At 39.2% G+C, this 19,003-nt stretch overlaps 1 protein-coding gene across 2 annotated transcripts in view; it reads left to right on the top strand.

Annotated features, from left to right (window-relative positions):
• The window catches only part of CDH13 (cadherin 13), a 438,138-nt gene that overhangs the window by 400,515 nt on the left and 18,620 nt on the right, over nt 1–19,003 (top strand). For both annotated transcript variants that reach the window (XM_054269469.1, XM_054269468.1), the window contains exons 11-12: nt 7,205–7,347; nt 17,626–17,859. In XM_054269469.1, coding sequence (XP_054125444.1) covers nt 7,205–7,347; nt 17,626–17,859 — 377 coding nt within the window. The remainder of the gene's footprint in view (nt 1–7,204; nt 7,348–17,625; nt 17,860–19,003) is intronic.

The raw sequence follows: 19,003 nt of genomic DNA, 5'->3' as shown, positions 1-19,003 counted from the left end.
TTCAGTCTTGGTTCAAATGTGAATTACTGCGTTAGGGACTGACTTCTTCCTGATTTTCTGACCATTACACTCTGGGTAAATATGCCTACAGAGACATGCATGCCTGCTCTACACAGAGCCAGATAATTGTTATCCATGGCATCCCTTGGGCAGCTCCTCTGGGTAGTGTTCAGCTCCACATCGCCTTGGAGATACCAATCCTTCTCACCCAGATTTCCCTGCATACTCCAAACCCTGAATTTTTACACAATTCCCTGTTTTAACGGGTCTGGCCAAGAACTTTTTCCTCTTGCACATGAGAAATTTCCACAAGAATTCTCATTTCCTAAGGCCCAGCTCTCAGGAGATTCAACCCTGGCTCCTTGGTAGCATTTTACACAAATGCAGCCCCAGTCTTCATCTGGTAATATTTCAGAACTAAAATAACAAATATTTCTATTAGTAGGGGAGCAAGGTGTGCAGATTCTGGCCCGAGAAGCTTCTAAGCTGTTAACCAATGTTTAAAAAACAGCCCAGAAAGAAAACAGCACAGTCTCAGTTTTGTACATGTCCATGTCAGGGGTGTTAAGTCAGCTAACTCATGGAAACTGCTGCAGAGTTTGGGTTTTGAAGTGCAAGGGAAAAGAAAAAGAAGGAAAATCCCTTTTCCTTCTTTTTCTGGAGATTCTGGAGATTCAGCCCTGGGTCTTTGGTAGCATTTTACACAAAAATGTAAACGTTTATAAGATGAAACGCCAGCCTTCATCTGATCATGCTTCAAGACTAAAATAATAAATTTTTGTATTAGTAAGGGAACAAGGTGTGCAGATTCGGGCCCTGGAAGCTTCTAAGCTATTAACCAATGTTTAAAAAACATTTTTAGCCCAGAAAGAAAACAGCTCTATCTCAGTTTTGTACATGTCCATGTCAGGGGTGTTAAGTCAGCAGACTCATGGAAACTGCTGCAGAATTTTGGTTTTGAAGCGCAAGGGAAAAGAAAAAGAAGGAAAAGCCCCTAATGGCTTTAATCTTTGTATAACTGTGCTTTTGAACAAGTCCTTCTTTGTGCAGCCAGGTGAGCCTTTTCATTAAAGCTTCTGTCATTTCAGAGGGAGGAAAAAAACCCAGGTTCTTTTAGTTTTACAGGTTTTGAGGCTTCCAGTTTTTTGTCTGTCAAATTGAAACATTAAAATTCACCTCACAATGATGCTCTGGGCCTGCATTGAAGGTGGCTGGGAAAACATTCAGATCCCAAAAGACAAGGGAAAAGGGTGAGAGAAATTTAACTCCTGGGTATCCAACCAGGGTTAAACAGCACAAAGTAACTTGGGCGTAACAGAATTTTAGGAGATTAAAAAAATTCAATTCCCAGGGCACTGTATTTGTGTGCACTGAATGCAATGGATATCAAGTAGAAAATAAAATTAATACTTATAAAGAAAAAAACACTTTCCAGCATTGTAACATCAATAACAAGAAAAGGAAAGGGGAGGTGAGAGATTCAGTAACATGGTTAATAATGAGAGTGCATAATTTCCAAGGAAAAATTATATTACCACCTGATAATGTGAAGAAAAAGCACATTTAGTCCTGACTAATAATAAGTTTTAAATTAGGATTTTGAGGGTTTTTTTCCCAGCTTGTTTCAAATATACTATGTACTTCCTGGGTGTGATGGGGCTGGGATAGGTTTGGGTACATATTTGGGAGTGTTTGGATCCATATTTGGATTCTTGAAGAGGTGAGTTCCAGAGTCAGGGGTATCCAGGGCTGGGATGTGTTTGGGTGCGCATTTGGGTGTGTTTGGGTCCATATTTGGATCCATATTCTTGGAGAGATGAGTTCCAGAGTCACCCAGGGCTGGGATATGTTTGGGTACATATTTGAGTGTGTTTGGACCCATATTTGGATCAATATTCTTGAAGAGGTGAGTTCCAGAGTCAGGGGTGTCCAGGGCTGTGATATGTTTGGGTGCACATTTGGATGTGTTTGGATCCATATTTGCTGCAGGATTAGGATGTGAGCAGTGCTGCTCTGCCCTGCCCTGCCCTTTTGGGAGCTGTTTTGGGAGCTGTTTCCAGGCCAGGGGTTCCTGTGGGACTCTGCTATCATCCAGGGCACAGCTGGGGCTCCCTGGAGCTGCCAGAGCAATCCTTGCCACAGTCCAGCAGAGCTCTATTGATCCTGACTGATTAAAACTTCCCAGCCCAAGCCACTTCCAGCCTCCTTTCTGCCCATCCCTTAGGGAAAAAAAGAGCTGCAGAAGCTGGGAAATGCTCTGCTTCCCAGCTGTGCTCAATACTGACATCTCACTGCTGGATTTTAAAACTTTCTCAGTTTTTCAAGAGCTACCAGGGCAGTTCTTGGGCAGCAAATGGGTTTGCAGTGGGAGCACAGGCACAAAGAACAGGGATGTGCAGAAACTTTTGATAGAGTTTTGCTGCCAAAATCCTTCTCTGGGTAGTTTGTAAAAGAGCCCGAAGCTCATCTGATGCTGATTAGCTTTTGAGGCACAATTGCTACAATGAGAAAACTTTTAGTGATTTGCATGTGTTGACAATTATTCTAACAGTAACAACCTGATTATACCAGTGTGTTAGTCCCAGATATGGTGTATTATTCCCTAGCTTTAGGAATAATTCTGATAGTTATGGCCTCTGGCTTCATTTAACCATAGCCCTAATCACTTCTGATTAAAACATACATAAATGACTTTGTGGATTTTTTACTTTTTTTCTTTTTACACCTCAGCTTCTTGAGGTTTTTTTGCCCCAAAGGAAAGAAAAAGAGAAAATTAGGTTTCAGCACAGAGAAATGTTTGAAAGTCTGTACAATAATAATGAAAAATATTTTCATTTCCAGAACATTTTATTTAACCACCTCATTAATACAGTTTTATTATTTTGATTTGATTAATTGTTGTTGGTTTTGAGATTGGATTTATTTTATTATTCGAGTTGCAATGACTCTCCTGTTACTTTCTTCATGCTTACCAAGGGGTTTACACCATTATTTCTCCACACAAATAACTAATTAGCCAACCATTTTCTCATTTGACATTTCTCAGTGGCGGGGGACTGCAAACTGAATTTCATCTGATTTTTCATTCTGTTTTGATGGTATCATTGGAGATTGAGGATTGTGATGAAAGCCAGCCTGTTAAATCCCTGATGTGACCAACAAAACAAAGCTGAGATGAGGAATATTTTAGCTGAGATGGGGGAGATGGGTGCATGGTTTTCTGCAGATGCAAACCGGAGCAAACCCTGCCTGCAGAGAGGCACAGCCTGCAAATCCTTCCCTGTTTGCAAAGGTTTTTATATCTGGGCAGTGGTTTTATATCTGAGTAAAAAATGGAATCCAAACCTCTATATTCACCTGCACCTCGTAATTAATACATTTGATTAATCCACATTGGTTTTCAGTATCTGAAAAAAAATTAATAATAGAATAACAGAATGGTTTGGGTTGGAAGAGCCTTTAAAGATCATCTCATTCCAGGCACCCTGCCATGGGTAGGGATGTCACCCCAACTGCTCCAACAGCATTCTTCCAATGGCTTTAATGCCACAAACATTTTAAAATTAAAAACAAAAAACAAACAAACGAACCCCAAACCCCCCAAAACAACGACCAAAAAAAACCACAAAACCACACCAAAAAAAAAAACCCAAGAAAAATAAAAACCCTAAACAACACAATCTTGGAAACTGCATAAAAATGACGTTTACAAAATCAAATGTCAGCATAGTGACATTACTATAACATACATTAGAGAATTGCTTTTATTGTTCATTTCACATGGGATAGGAATTTGAGAGCCAGCTCTGTAATGCTGGGAATGTACATATATATATATATGTATAACATATATAAATGTATTATATATTAATATATATATAAATATATACACATATATATGTACATTCCCAGCACACATACATACATATATATATATTATTTATAAATATATATATTTTTTTTTATATATATATATATATATATGGCTTTTGCCCTCCCCAGCCTGGGAGCAGGAACACCTTTGTTATCTCATGGCCAAAAAGCAGAAAACCAGCAATGTGTCCCCAGTAATGAGTGTGGAGTGTGGTTCAGCTGGAGAATTGCTGTGCTGCAATAAGGTTCCCTTTCTGCTCCTCCTGGTGCCATATGCTGCCCTAATTAGTGCAGGCAAAAGGTAATGAGAGCACAGTGGAGGAGAGGGAGCTCCATGGGAAGCAGGCTGATCTCTAAAACTCTGCATTATGTCATCCCTATGTAGAGCATAATAGAGTTTTCATCCAGGTTTTTAATGTTGCACTTATATTTTGGGATGGTTTCTTGTCTTTGTCTGAGAAGCACCACTGCTTCTCTGGGTGTGATATTTGTGCTGTAATTGCTGCACCAGTCTCTCCCAAAAATCTCTGAACTTTTCCCAGGGGTGGTGCCTCATGATTTTTCAGCCAGCCTTGATGCAAAGCTGTTCATAAATTTTAAATAATTTCCATATATCTGCCACTCTATTTTAGTTCTGCACCAAGTACAAATGTTGATTTGTGCTCTGCTGTGCATCCACAGCCTCTCTGTGTCTCTTTGGAGCTCTGTGTTTCGGGTGTGCACTGGAACATTGGAGCAGACAGGTTCCAGGCTGAGGGAGCTGCTTTTGCTGCTCTCTTTGCAATACCTGGCTGAGACAACCCCAGGACACGAGCCCAGAGCAAGGAGGTCACAGTCAGAATGTGTCACACCCTCTTTCCCTTCCCTCTTGTCACACAAGCCCTTGGGAGCTGGGAGCTGTTGGCACAGCTTAAAATTAAAAGGCAAAAACCCAAAATGAAACAAACTCCATGAGCAGCACTGCTGCAAAGCAGAATAAAACCAAACCAAAGAGTAATTGGCACAGCAGAGGGCACAGCTCTGTGTACATCTGATACATCACTGTGCTCAGGACTGGAGATGCAGCAGGTACCTGTAGAAAAGTTCATGTTTAACCATCCAAAATTGATCTGATTTTAAAAGCTGCTGTGCAATCAGATCCCACACAAGTCAAAAGTGGGAAGTGAATCTTTGCATTCAAAACTTCTATTTCTATCATGGTTTTTATGATGGGTCCGTTCTAAACCTTTGCTAGCAGAGCCCTCAAAAAATGGAACAAAAACCAATCAAATGTGCTGCAATATGCTCTTACAATGAGTAGAAATGTGGTGGGAAAGACAAAGTGCTACTTTCACAATATCCTGTGCCAAATCACAGGTTATACAATCCAGGTTTTTATTTGCACAGCCAACAATGCTTTGTAGAGCAATCAGGGAAGATAATACAATCCATTTTACATTCTCATTACTTTAGAAGTGTTGAATCTTCTGAAATGGTTTCGGGGTTAATTGAGAATTTGCAACTTTACAATAGACTAGGAATTGTTTAGGCTGCCCTTGTTCCATATTTCTGTGCATACCTTTGTTGCAAAGTTATAAAAACAACAATAAAAGAAGAAACAAAGAAGTGAAATGAAATGATCTGCATTGTTCCTGTTGCAGGCACTCATTTTTGTGGGAGATAAAGCTGAGGTATTGATTAATGTTTAAATGGCTATTAGGAGGAGGGATGTGTTGGGTTGATGGAACATCTCACTGTGCACTAATGCTTTCCTTTGATTCTTTCCCACACATTCCCTAGGGGATAATTTCTGCTCCTGGGGAAGCCAGCGGCGAAACTCTGAGTTACTTTTTTTTGCCAGCATAAATAAGCCAACAATTTCCCTATTTATCTCTTTTTCTGCATAAATTCCAAAAGTTTCTGGTTGCCAGATCTGCTCTTTAACTTAATTTAACATCATAAGAGCTCATAAAGATGTGTAATTTTTCCTGGCTGTATATGCTGAAGTTTTGATGCTCACTCTGCCTGAATATTCCTGTGCACCACAGTCAGGCTCAGCAGCCCCCAGGAAATTTCATTTTTCAAGCCTGAACCAAAGTTTTGGTAAAAAGCAGCAGCATGGGCAGGGCTGTCTGTCAGCACTTTGCTAGTAGCAGGAACTTTATTTCATTTTACCTTTATTTAACCCCTCAGTAATGTCTTGTTTTTGTTTATTCCCTCATATTTGCAATTATATTTTTAAATTTTTTTGCAACTTTATCACACAGGACTTTCAGGTGAATTCACTTTCACTGTGAGGCGCTGCCTTGGCACAGACTCATTAAACAATAACAGGTTCCATGTCAATTACTGGTAATTTAAAAAGTCTATAAAAGGTTGTATGGTGGTTTATGACCTATGACAATTCACTACAAAAAAGATAAACAGGTTATTATCCCAGGTATTGATTATATGATTGGAGTTTTGGTTTAAAATATAAACACATTTAATTGGAGAGGGAATTGGTATCAGTTAATTCAGCTCTGGGTTGTTCTTTACTTAATATACTTAACTTTGTATTGAATTAGGTCCTAATCATGAACATTCTTATATTTATTGCTTCAGTCAAGCTCAGGGAAGTTCCTGGTGTGTAAACTCCACAATCTCTTTAAACATTTCCAATTTTGGGGGGTGAATATTTGTGCTGATAAAAGGGTAAAAGCACACCAGGGAATTTCATACTGGGGGACCTTGGAGACAGCATTCCCAAACTCTGATTGAGGCAACGTGGATTTGGCTGAATTCAATCAGCAGAAGGAGGGAGCTCCAGATCCCACAGTGCAGAACAAGAGTGTGCACAGACCTGGTGAATTCATTGTCTGACTCTTTCTGCCACCATTCCCCACAATTTAGTGCATTTCCAGCTCACCCAAAATAACTAATGGTAAGGAAAAAAAAAAAAATTAAAATTACTCAAATGTAAATTAAAAATACAGCTTCTGATCCATTTGGAATTGGGAGTCTGGAAAAAGGATCCTGGGACAGGATTCATGAGGTGACTGTGGGTGCAGAAGCTGTTGGAAGTGTTCTGGCTGTATAACACAGCAGTAGGAAACATATATCATATGCTAAATATTGATTTCTCTGCTAAACATTGGGACATATATATATATATATATCCAAAGGAATTGACTCCAACCTCTAACAACACTGTATTGTCTCTAAGGCAAGGCACAAGCTTAAATTGTGTTTTTGCAATATGAAGAGATCCACTGTGGAAGCCACTGAGTGCCCAGACAGATTCCTTTGCAGCAATGCATTTCTTTGATGTTCAGATCTAGAATTTGCTAACAACTTCTGCCCTTTTGTCCAGGTATTCAGTGTACAAGGACCCAGCAGGGTGGCTGGAAATCAACCCCACCAACGGCACCGTTGGCACCACGGCAGTGCTGGACAGGGAATCTCCCTTTGTGCACAACAACGTCTACACGGCTCTGTTCCTGGCCATCGACAGTGGTGAGTGACCCCTGGGGCAAAATCCTGAGTTTCCTGCCTCAAATGCTCTGTTCTGAACGCTGCAAGTGATGCCTCAGGTTTTGGCTTTTCTGTTTTACACATTCTGTGCTGCTCTAGTGTGTGGGTCTGGGCTCACATCAGGGGATGCTGAGCTCTGTGCACAGAGCAGGGACACAAAACAATTCCTGCTCCAGCTGGGCACCAAGGACAAATGATCCCAATCTCAGCCCAAGAGCACAAACACCGTGGGCTGGAGAGAGAAAAACAAGCAGGGTGGGAGTGCAGGGGCTAAAGCTGGAATGGGACAATGAACTGCAAGGTGCAAATGGAGCAGAACTGATCCCAGGGACAGACCCCGGGAGCGCTCGAGCATTTTGGGGCCATTTTGGTTCATTTTGGGTTCATTTTGGGACCATTTTAGTTTATCCTGGGTTCATTTTGGGACCATTTTGGTTCATCTTGGGTGCAGCCCTGGTTGGACTCTTGTGCTGCCCAAGGTGGATCCATTGAGGGGATCCTTTTAATAAATCCCTGCTTTATTTTGTAACTCTGCCCAGCCTCTGTTCTAGCTCAGCTTTCACAAGGCATCACACATGTAAAATTAACCAGTGCTCCAGCACTTCTCTCCATGGCCACCTAAATGTATTAGAAACCATTTTGGGAACCAGAAGAAAGAGGAATTAACTTGAAACTTGCAAAGAGGAATTAACTTGAGACTTACAAATTTATAACAGCTTTAATTTAGCTTTATACCTTACAGATTTATTCCTACACTGATGTCTTAATGCTAGGTGTAATTAGTCTAGAAACATTCCTGGAAATGTAATAAATCATCCTAATCAGAGTTAATTTCTTCACAATATTTGAGCAGTCAGCATGCCTGAGGCACTTAAATACCAATAACAGCTCATCCTTGATATGCTGGATTATAATCTATTCACTACAATGACAGTGACAATAAAAACACAACCAAACTCCTTATTAAAAAGCAACAATTTTTGCCTATTGTGTGTACTAAAGTTCCTCCTGTCAAATAGAATCCAAATTAAGCTATCTAAGGAAAATCCAGGGAATGACTCTGGAGGAGAGGAAGAAAGAGCAAATCCTGAACGTTCCAAATCTCCTGAGCTAAAGGCACAAAATAAATAAAAGATTTGCCTGTAATATTACAGCTAATATGCTAACACTTTCTCACAGCTGCAGCTGGTTTAGCCCTGGTGATGAATTGTAAAATGCTCTTTTTAAGAGAGTAATTCTACATTTTTGCAAGCACATGACTCAGGGAACATTTGCAGGGCCTGACAGGAGAAAGAAAATATCGCCTTAAGTATAAGAGAGAAAAAAAAATCTGCTGAGGAGATGATTTACTTATATATTAATATACATATTTTCCTTAGGAAATTTCTGGGGGAAAATGTAGCACTAAACATATTGCTGTCTTTTGCTTGCTATTGGATTTTTTTCCTATTTTTAATGCATCTCAAAATCAGGTGCACTGGGAAATGTCATCTCACCATGAAAGTAAAAATTTGGGATATTACTGAGGGGTTACCCAAAGGACAAAGTTGTGTTTTAAAGGTGAAGTCAGATATTGTCACAGAGAATAGATGGAGAAAGGAGATGAGTGTTCTTGGCTGTGGGAACCAGCCTGAGTAATGTGGGTTTTGGGGGACACCTTTATGTGCAATTTAGGCCTTGCTCATTTATGCTAAACCCAGAACTTCACTGCTTTTAATTCTCAGATTATTTTTTTTTCTATTGTGGATAAATGAGAGAAAGGGAAGTTGTGCTGGACAGCAGAGCAAAGGAATCCTGTTCACTTGGGATTCTGAGGCAGCACCTGATTGCAGCCCCTGTAATTGTGTTTATTTGTGACTCTGTCAGTGCAGGAGTTCATCTTCTCCAGCATTATTGACTCCTGTGAATGCAATGATCACAAACCACACGTGTGCACTCAGGACTGTCACGCTAAGGGGTTAATAATGATCTTTTCCTGCCATCAGCAGCCCTGCCACACGTGGGAGTGGGAATAAACAGCAGAACTTAATTAGCTGATATTAACCTTGTGCCCTGCATCACCTCTGCATTAATTACCAGGCAGCTTGGGGAGCAAATTCAACTTAGGAAGTGGGCTGGGGAGTGGGAAAATTTCCTGCTGGCCTGGATGAATGACTGTGGCTAAAGCAGCCAGGGAGGTTTGAGAGTTGATCTCAACAGGTTGGGGCTCTGCCTTGCCCCTGCAGGGACAGCTGGGACTGACAGCATCCCTGGGAAGTGTTCCCAAATGTGTTTCCAGGCTGACACTGTGATCTGGCACTGCTGAGAGCCACTTTATCTCTGCAGCAGCTTTATCCCTGCAGCCATCAGAGCTAATGTCCAACTTGAAATATTGCATTAGATGAGAAACCAAATTGTGGGAAAATGCTATGAAATGAATACAGAATTACTTCAGGACTCTAAAAGAAGGTTGTGTTAACTGAAAAAGGGGAAAAATCAGATTGAACAGAACTATCTGCACCTCCTTAGAGCAGCATTGTCCATGGGCTGCAGACCTCTCTCTTCAGGTTAATAAGTGGAGCCTGTCTAATGCCAGTGAAAATGCCTGGGACTTCTCAGTGAGAGGGCAGCCAAGAGCAGGATTAAGAACTGCCAAATGAAACAGGGTAATAAAGTGAAAATTTAGAGGCATTTCCAATAGAGCAAGTCATTTGCTTGGGCTAACTGACTTGTGGTGAAAAGGAAGGAGAGGAAAAAAAGAAACACTTTAGCAGAAACTCTTTTTGCAAAAGCATTCAGTGGAGGTTTTTATTTCCTTTGGCCTCTCAGCTCATCTCTCAGTCAAATCTGAGATGGCACAGGCAATGAGAAAGTTGATTTTATCAGGCTTTCCTTGCCTGTCCTGGAAATCCAGAGAGCTCAGGTGATGCCCAGGGCACTGCCCAGCACTGGGAACTGGCACACACAGCAGCTCCCAGGCACTGAAAGATGTGTGATCATCTTTAACAGAATTTATGGTGAATAAATCTAAAATCATACAGAACCTTGTGCCTTAGGCATTGCTGAAGTGCACGAGCCATATTCTAAAACATAAATACAAATATTAATTGGAGTTCATAGCATTTACCTGCTTACAGAAAAAGTTCTGTTGTCCCATTGTGTTCCATGCTCACCCCTTTATAAAATAACCTTACATTTGAGTGCCATCCTGGGGGAGGAGTTCAGACAGCTGCAAACAAACCCCACAGTGATCCTTCTTCCTTTTTCCTTTTTCCTTTTTCCTTTCTTCTTTCTCCTTTTTCCATCCCCTTTTGCTGATGTCAGTGGAGAATCTATCACCAGTTCCATCTGACTCCTGGTTATTACACTTCAGTGCAGGGAGCAAGTGCCAGGGCATTTTATTTTTATTTTTTTTTATCTGTAAAGAGTTGGATATTTCTGTCACAAGTGAAACCTGGAGCTTTGTGCTTGGTATTTCTTTGTATAAACTTGTCACATCTTTATCTTTTTTTGGGATATCACTTTACCAGTAGGACAGGAACAATGAAAGGGACAGAGAAAATGGAGTCACTCCACTGCAGGAAATAAGCTGGCTCTTTATGAGATTCTTTCTGACCTTTATGATGTTATTTCTCTGCATTATCAAATTAACTGCAGCCAAAGGTGGTAAAGTATGAATTATGTTATTCCTGATCCAAACAGTTCCTGTATCTTCCCAAACACACTTGAAAAAAATGTGTAACAGCAAATTTGAAGGAAACACTGTTAATTTATTGATAATAAATTTTGACCTTTTATAGGGGTGCATTACACTTTAAAAAGGACTTTTTGGAAGAAATATCCTAATTTTCTCAGTACATTTGATTTCAGTGAAAGGTCAACTTAGTGTCTTTAGAATTTGAAAACTTTTTATTAATGACCTGTGTGACCACAAAGTCTCTGGCCTATTAAAGAAGAAATTAAACACTGGTAGGAAATGCCATGTAGCAGAGTTAACACATTGAAGTGTCATGAACTGTGTTTAATCTGAGAATGAGCTGATAATGGGGCAAATTCTGGTTTATGCAAACTTGGGAAACATCAGAGGTTTCATTAAATTAACAAAAGTGCCAACAATGGTGATCATTTTATTTGGTGCTCTAACCACTGAACCCAGTGCAGCATCACAGCATTATTGGGAGCTTTTCTGCCAAAACGGATTTTGCTCGTTCCATGAGAGGAGAAATCTTTTGGGTTTGAGAAACCTGTGTGGAACAGAGCTTCCAAATGTGCTCTGTGGTGCCATCCTGCAGAGCCCATTGCTCACTGAATTTGGGATGATGATCACAAAGCACAGCACCTGTGTGTTTTTCTCATGCAGCCATGCTAGAAACTCTCCAAGAAAGGCCTTTTTTTTTTTTTTTTTTTTTTTTTTTCCCTGAATTCTGAGAGTTTGAGTCACAATCTAGAAAAAGTGAGGGAGGAGGAAACCATGGCTGGAGTTGAAGCTAAAAAATACCTGGAAAATGTGTGAAATCTTTAAAAGATAAAACACCATTTCCTTTTAGAGGCATGAAAAATTTATCACCAGATTTACCTTATTCATGGAAGAATCAGTCTTTTTTTTTTGTGCAATTAATATCCCATTGTGTAGCCTTTTTCTATCTCTTTAAAAGCAAAATTTTGGGTATTTTTGGTTGCTTGACCCATAGAAAATCCACCTGTGTTGTCCATTATTTGTCACCTGGTGACAAATAAAGACACACTAATCTTGCTGGTTGGGTTAAATGCAAAGTGAGGTTGGATTCCACTTTTTTGGGGGTGTTTGGATGCCACGCCAGTGGGATCCCACCTAAAGAGAAATATTCTCCCAGTGAGTCTGATCCAGTGTGAGCATTCCACATTCCCTCCCTGTCATTGCTGTCACCAGGGAGCTACTGAGGCAAAATTTGGGAATAGAACTTCAGCTGCATTAAACAAAGAAATAAATATCATTAAAAGTAATTTTAGTTGTGAGTTCAGGGTTTGCCTTGAGCTACACTGGCAGTTTAAGCAAAAAGCAACTTGGACTTGGCTCTGGGCAGCTGAACTCATGAGCTGAGGCACTGTCTCACTTTTCCTGAGCAAAATGAAGAAATGGTGAATCAGGATCTAGTTTTTTCTCACTTTTTCTTGTGTTTCCAAGGATCAGCTGAACCCAAGCAATCCTGAATCCAATTTATTGTGCATGTCTTGGCACTGCTAATCATTGGAAAGAAAATTTTTATTCTGTCCTCTGTGCGATGAGCAGTAACACACAACAGAAAAAGCTGGATAACAAAGAGAAGTGTGGCAGTGTGCAATTAGAACTTCTCCTGTCATGTATCTAACCTATCTCCTCTCTCCATGATGCACATAATTCAATTACCATCGATTGATTCCACCTAAACCACGCCATTTTTGAAGAAATCAGGCAATTAGTTACCATGGCAACCCAATTAAGCCAGTTTTATACCCCTTATCTTAATTGCTGTATTAATTGAGAAGAGAAAATAAATTGAAGACTCATCCTTTTCTTGCCATTTTACATTTCAGTAAAATATGAATTGCACACAAAATATTGTTTTAATTTGTCATCATGGCCTCATGATTGGAAAAAGAAATGAGAATGCTGAAAACAGTATTTAAGACGGATGGCAGATGTCAGTAGCAATTGGAGATGCTGAGAGAGCTGGGCTCTTCTGAAATGTAATTACTCAAAAACAGGAGCTGCATTTATTATTTGAGGGCATGAATGAAGGGTTGGAACTTTAGAAGAAGCCAACAACATTCCAGGTGTCCTGATATTTTTTAAACATGCAGATATTTTTTTATTTTATATATTCTTATAAATATTTTTATATATATACATGATATCTAATATATATTTTATATTCTATAATATATAATATATAGTTTCCATCATATATTTTATATAAACATATTATATATTTACTGTATATAATATATTTTATATATTATATCTAAATATATAATATATAGTTTATATTTTATATATTTCATATAAATATATTGTATATCTACTATATATAATATCTATCATATATACTATATATAAATATAGTATACATATTTAGCTATATATTTAAATAAATATATAATTTTATATTTATGTATTTGAAATTTTAAATTTATATTTATGTAAATTATATTAATTTCTATTTATATATTTATATATTATTATAATATTATTTTTATTATAATATTAATTATTATTATTTACTATGGTATTATACTTATTTTCAATTATGTTTACTTATATATTATATTTATGCATTGTATATTATATTTTTATAGCCATATATAATATTTACTATATATTATATTTACTATATTTTAGATATTTATACAATATATTTTAATGCATTATATAGAAATATATGGTAAATATTTTTTATTTTATATATTGTATATTTCACTTTATATATTTAATAATATATTTATTATATATATTTAATAATATATTTATTTTATATTTTTATTTTATCTATTTTACAAAGCATCTATATGTTAATATAGATAGAAAATGCACAGGAAATTTTAATTGATGGGGAATTAGGGACAAAATATCAGCACATGGTTTGAGTAGAGCAGTTGTGTGAGCAGCACTCCCAGATTTTGGTGTCTCCCAATGTGAGGGATGAGACAGAAATTTGTGTTTAGATTCTCAGAGCAGCATCACTAGAAAGCATGAGAAGCACTGTTCTTGTTTGAGGAGCAGTGTGTAATTTGTGTGACTTTAATAATTCTGATATTATTCTGTGCAGCTTTTCATTAAGATTCAATCATTAAAAGTAAACAAAGTATCTTTTTCTATAACACTTATTTTCAAACTAATTCTTTCAACTGGAGGTAGCAACATGGTCATTTATGCTGGCAGCACTAAAGTTCCATTTAAAATCCACATTTCCTGGTTACAGCCCCTTGCATTGGAGACTCCGTTCACCACCAAGTTTCCACTTTGTTTCACTGTGAAATTCTCCAGCCTTCAATCTCTGTTTCAGCAGCTTTTACCCAAACCAGTGATGCTGTTTCACTCATGATGGCCATGGTCTATTCCCAGATGTGGCACTTCTGGGAGTTTGGAATTCTCTCTTTCTTTCTCTATGTGGGCTCGAAAGGCACCCAAATATTTAAATGTTTATCCTCAGGAGGGATGTCCAGTTCTGCTCAGTGGCCACTGGGATCAGAGCTGATTGGAAAAGTTTCTCCCCAGGATTGTTGGACCCTTTAGGTCCTGCTCTGCTCATTAATTCTGCTCTCAGCCACAAGGTTTGGCAATGCAAATTAACAGTTTTACTTCAGAATTAAAATATTCTATGGGTAACTTTCCTTTCAAAATCGAAGGCGTCTGGAGATCATGGGATTTTGAATTATTTCAACAGCATAATACCATCAAATTTATGAAAGTCACATATTCCCAGTGGATGAGTTGTGGCCATTTTTGCTTGATTCATTTCGTGTTACATTTTTATGACGTGTGTTAACAAGCTCCAGTTTATGACCCTGACATTTGCTTGCTTTTCTTTTGGAGGTCTTCATAAATCAATGAAAGATTTTTGTTTAAATCATTATAAATAAACCAAGCAGAGAATAAGTCATTGAAATGGACAGAAGCAATTTCCTTTCACTCTTTTTTTTTTATGTGTAATATTTGCCCAAGTTCTGAACCATACAAAGAGTGAAACATTTGCACAGCAGGGAGAACACAACCATATCTGCGTGTGACAAAATAGCAGGACATCCATAAAGCTGTTGGCTTCTTCATTTCAAAAGGCAGATTTTAATATTACTGACTTGAGAGAAAGATAAGAAGGGCAGTGCATAAGACATTATCAGTCCAGTGTGGAAATAATGCATTCAAAATTAAAGACAGCAGTTTAATTAAGTGCATGAAAGGCTGGCTTTTATGATCATATTTCAAATACCAGAATGTCTTTTCATCCATTCTGCAGTATGACTTTACTTAATAATATATCAAGAACAAAAAACGTATGGGAGTCTTTCTGTAAATTCAATTAGTCCAATAAAAAGTGAAAAATAGTTTCTTTTTCATTGAAAAGAACTCAAGCCTAACCCTTCTGATGACAGAGTGTGAGATGAGAAGGGAGGGCAGGGCTGGAGAAGGATGAACATTCAGCCTTTGTGATGCATTTCTGCTCGCAGGAAACAGATGAAGTGTCACCATCAGTAACATTTGTTATTGAAAGGACTAATTGCACTCTGCTGCAGGCAGCAGTTTATCAGATCCAGACCATGGGGTTCTTGTTTCTGCCTTGGGATGCTCTCCCAGCACGGCAATAATTCAGTTTATTACAATGTTCTGTGGGTTTCCTTTGAAAAGCCTGGGTTATGGGGCTGCTGTGGGCTGTGCTGAAGGGCTGAGCTGGACCCTGTGGGACCCTGCCCTGGTGCTGCAAGGGTTAACTGCAGCCTCCAAATCCATCTGGGAAGGGTTTATGTGGGTTGGGACCGTGTTCACAGGGGTCTGAGGATGAGGGAAGGGACGAGGATCTGACTCCATGTTTCAGAAGGTTTGATTTATTATTTTATGATATATATTATACTAAAAGAATAGAAGAAAGGATTTCATCAGAAGGCTAGCTAAGAATAGAAAAAGAAAGAATTATAACAAAGGCTCTGTCTTGGACTCTCTGTCCAAGCCAGCTGACTGTGATTGGCCATTAATTACAAACAACCACATGGGCCAATCACAGATGCACCTGTTGCATTCCACAGCAGCAGATAATCAATGATTACATTTTGTTCCTGAGGCCTTTCAGCTTCTCAGGAGGAAAAATCCTAAGGAAAGGATTTTTCATAAAACATGTCTGTGACACCTGGTCACTGAGAATTTTAGACTTTCTGTACTGACAGACACAGACCCGCCACTGCATTCAACCTGAAGCCATAAAGAAATTCCAAAATTAAATAATAGAACTACTATGAGTGTGTAGTTTGAATAGAAGTGTGTAGTATCACATAGTAGAAAACTTAGAGTTAAATTTAGAATATAGTAATATATATAAAACAAAAAAAAAAGTTTTGAAGCAGAGACTAGACCTTCTTCTCGACCTTCTTCTTCACCTTCTTCCTCATAGGTTTAAATAGTTTAAATTAAAAAGTCCACATTGTGAGTGACAAGTAGTTAGTTATTAGGTTTAAAATATAAATTATATAGGTGTCATTTCTTAATTAAACAGTTTATCCTAAAGAAACCTTATAAAGAAAGAGATATAACTCTATTTTTGCCTTGTTGTAGAGCTCTGTAGAACTCACAACTTGTAAGACTGTTTTGCTCAGGGAAGTGCAGGGATCACACTTCCCTGTGCTAAACCAGAAAAAAAAAAAGGAATAAACAACCCATGAGTGCAGCATTTCAAATGAGACTAATGAGCCAGGCACATTAGAGGACAAAATGTGCACTCAGGAAACTCTGAGGTGATTTTCCCAGGGTGCCAGAGGAGCTGCAAGGAGCTGCAGGCAGTGTGTGGCTGGCTCAGCCAGGCTTTGCCAGGTTATTGCCCCCTGCCAGCTCCTGGCTCGGCCCTGGAGATGAGGTGCTGCTCCCAGCAGGCAAACTCAGCCTGCCCAGCTCCCCCAGAGCCACCAGGGCTGGTTTGTCGCTCCCAGCCTGGCACTGAGCCCTGCGGGGTGAGCAAACAGCAGGCTCACCCTGCAGCTGGCTCCCAGGGCAGGCTGGCAATCACTGTGGAAGGTTTAAAGCACAGGGTGAATAACCCAGCTCATTGCCCAGGGCTGCTCTGGCAGGTTTCAGTGCTGCTGACAGAGCTGCACTCAGGGCTGGTGGGGATGATCTGGTCCTGTTCTGCTTCTGGGCACTCCCCTCAGCACCTGATTCCTCCCCCCTTTTCCTCTCACTCATTCTTCATTCTTTGAATCCTGTGCTATCTGTCTGGGGGATGGTTCCCAGTATGTTTCTCTCAGTATGTGCTGATGAACAGATTCTGTTCCAGATATCTATTCATGTCCTACTCTCATTTTAACTTCAAAATATTCCTCTCCCAGAGGTTTCCTTAGAATAATTTTCCGTACTGTAGAGAATCAGACAGGCTTCATTGTGAAAATCAGCAATGAATTTACAAGAGTGACTCATCAGGTTTTTTAAGGAATAATTTCCATATAAAAGAGGTAAGAACAATAAAAAATTATTTCCCCTTTGCAAGCCTGCAGGTGCAAATAGGAGCAAGAGTTTATGGAAATGTGATTTAATAAACAGATGTTTGTTTTTTTTTCCTCTAGGTAACCCTCCTGCTACGGGCACAGGAACTTTGCACATCACCTTGGAGGATGTCAATGACAATGTCCCATCCCTTTATCCAACGCTGGCAAAAGTTTGTGATGATGCAAAAGATCTCAGGGTAGTGGTTCTAGGAGCATCAGACAAAGACCTTCATCCCAACACAGACCCATTCAAATTTGAGCTCAGCAAGCAATCCGGCCCAGAGAAGTTGTGGAGAATCAACAGGCTCAACAGTAAGGCTGGAACTTGGATTTTTGTGTATTTATTCTTACCAATTCTCCATCCCAGGGTACTCTCCCTGAGGCACTGGGGGAATTTAGGAGGGGTTTTGAATGAAAGTTTTGTAGGATGGAAATACCTAAAGCTGCTGCTTTACCCTGAAACTCCTTCTCTTCTTGTGTTGGCTGAACTTTCCTCTCTCAGTTTTGCATTAATCGGGGGCTACTAATAACTGATAATTTTGTGAAGATTACTGCATCTCATGGCACACAATTGTTTGGTACAAGGCTTTGCTGTAGGACAGCATGGAAGTTTTGCATGGGCTTTAGCAATGCAATTGAAAATCTTCCTAATTTTAAGTATTTAAACTCTTCACAAATAAAATCTCCCAATGCACCGGGACCTTGCACAATTGGTAAGAGGATCATGAGATTGCAGAAGGTTTGTGTATCCAATTGTGGGAACGAAGTACAACATTTCTTCTTAATGTAGGTTATTCCTGTTTCTTTTCTGGAATGTTTTATTTTTCTCTGCCACTCTCCAATTTTTAAATTCATGTCATAGCTTTAGAAATATCTAGAGATTGATGTGATGGCTGTACTTGCTGCAGGACAAAGGGGAGGAGATGTTTTCTTGGCTATTCTCCAAACATCAAACCACCCCTTTGTCACACCCTGACAGAATTATCACACCCACCTGGGTGCCAGGAGCTGCTGTGGCCTCAGTGGAGCAGATCTGTGGCTTTGGAAAGACCCTTCCCTTCCCTTCCCTTCCCTTCCCTTCCCTTCCCTTCCCTTCCCTTCCCTTCCCTTCCCTTCCCTTCCCGTGTTTCAGCAGCTTTTCCCTGTATTTCCCAGCAAGAAGGGTTCTTTTTTCCTTTGGCAAGTAAATTTATTATCTCTTTTTGTCATTTTGGGGGTGACACGCCCCCAAATGCATTTCATCAGATATTAGCTTGCACAGGCAACTTCTGCCAATAATTTGCAGACCAAATAATGTATTTAAATAAAAGGGGTTCTTACAAGTCTTCCTTTTGGTGGGGTTTGGAATAAGTTTGTAATTAGATTTCAGCCCATGAAAGAATTTCAGGACTGTCTTTTTCCTGCAATTAATTTATTTTGTTATTTTTCTTAGAGTATTCTCATTTTCTTCCTGATT

Source organism: Melozone crissalis, unplaced genomic scaffold (assembly GCF_028551555.1).
Source record: "Melozone crissalis strain CALT ecotype California unplaced genomic scaffold, PUWL_Pcris_2 ptg000007l_1, whole genome shotgun sequence".
In the NCBI taxonomy this organism is placed as follows: domain Eukaryota; kingdom Metazoa; phylum Chordata; class Aves; order Passeriformes; family Passerellidae; genus Melozone; species Melozone crissalis.
The sequence above is the reverse complement of the archived record's forward strand: the minus strand, read 5'-3'. Positions and strand labels throughout refer to the sequence as shown.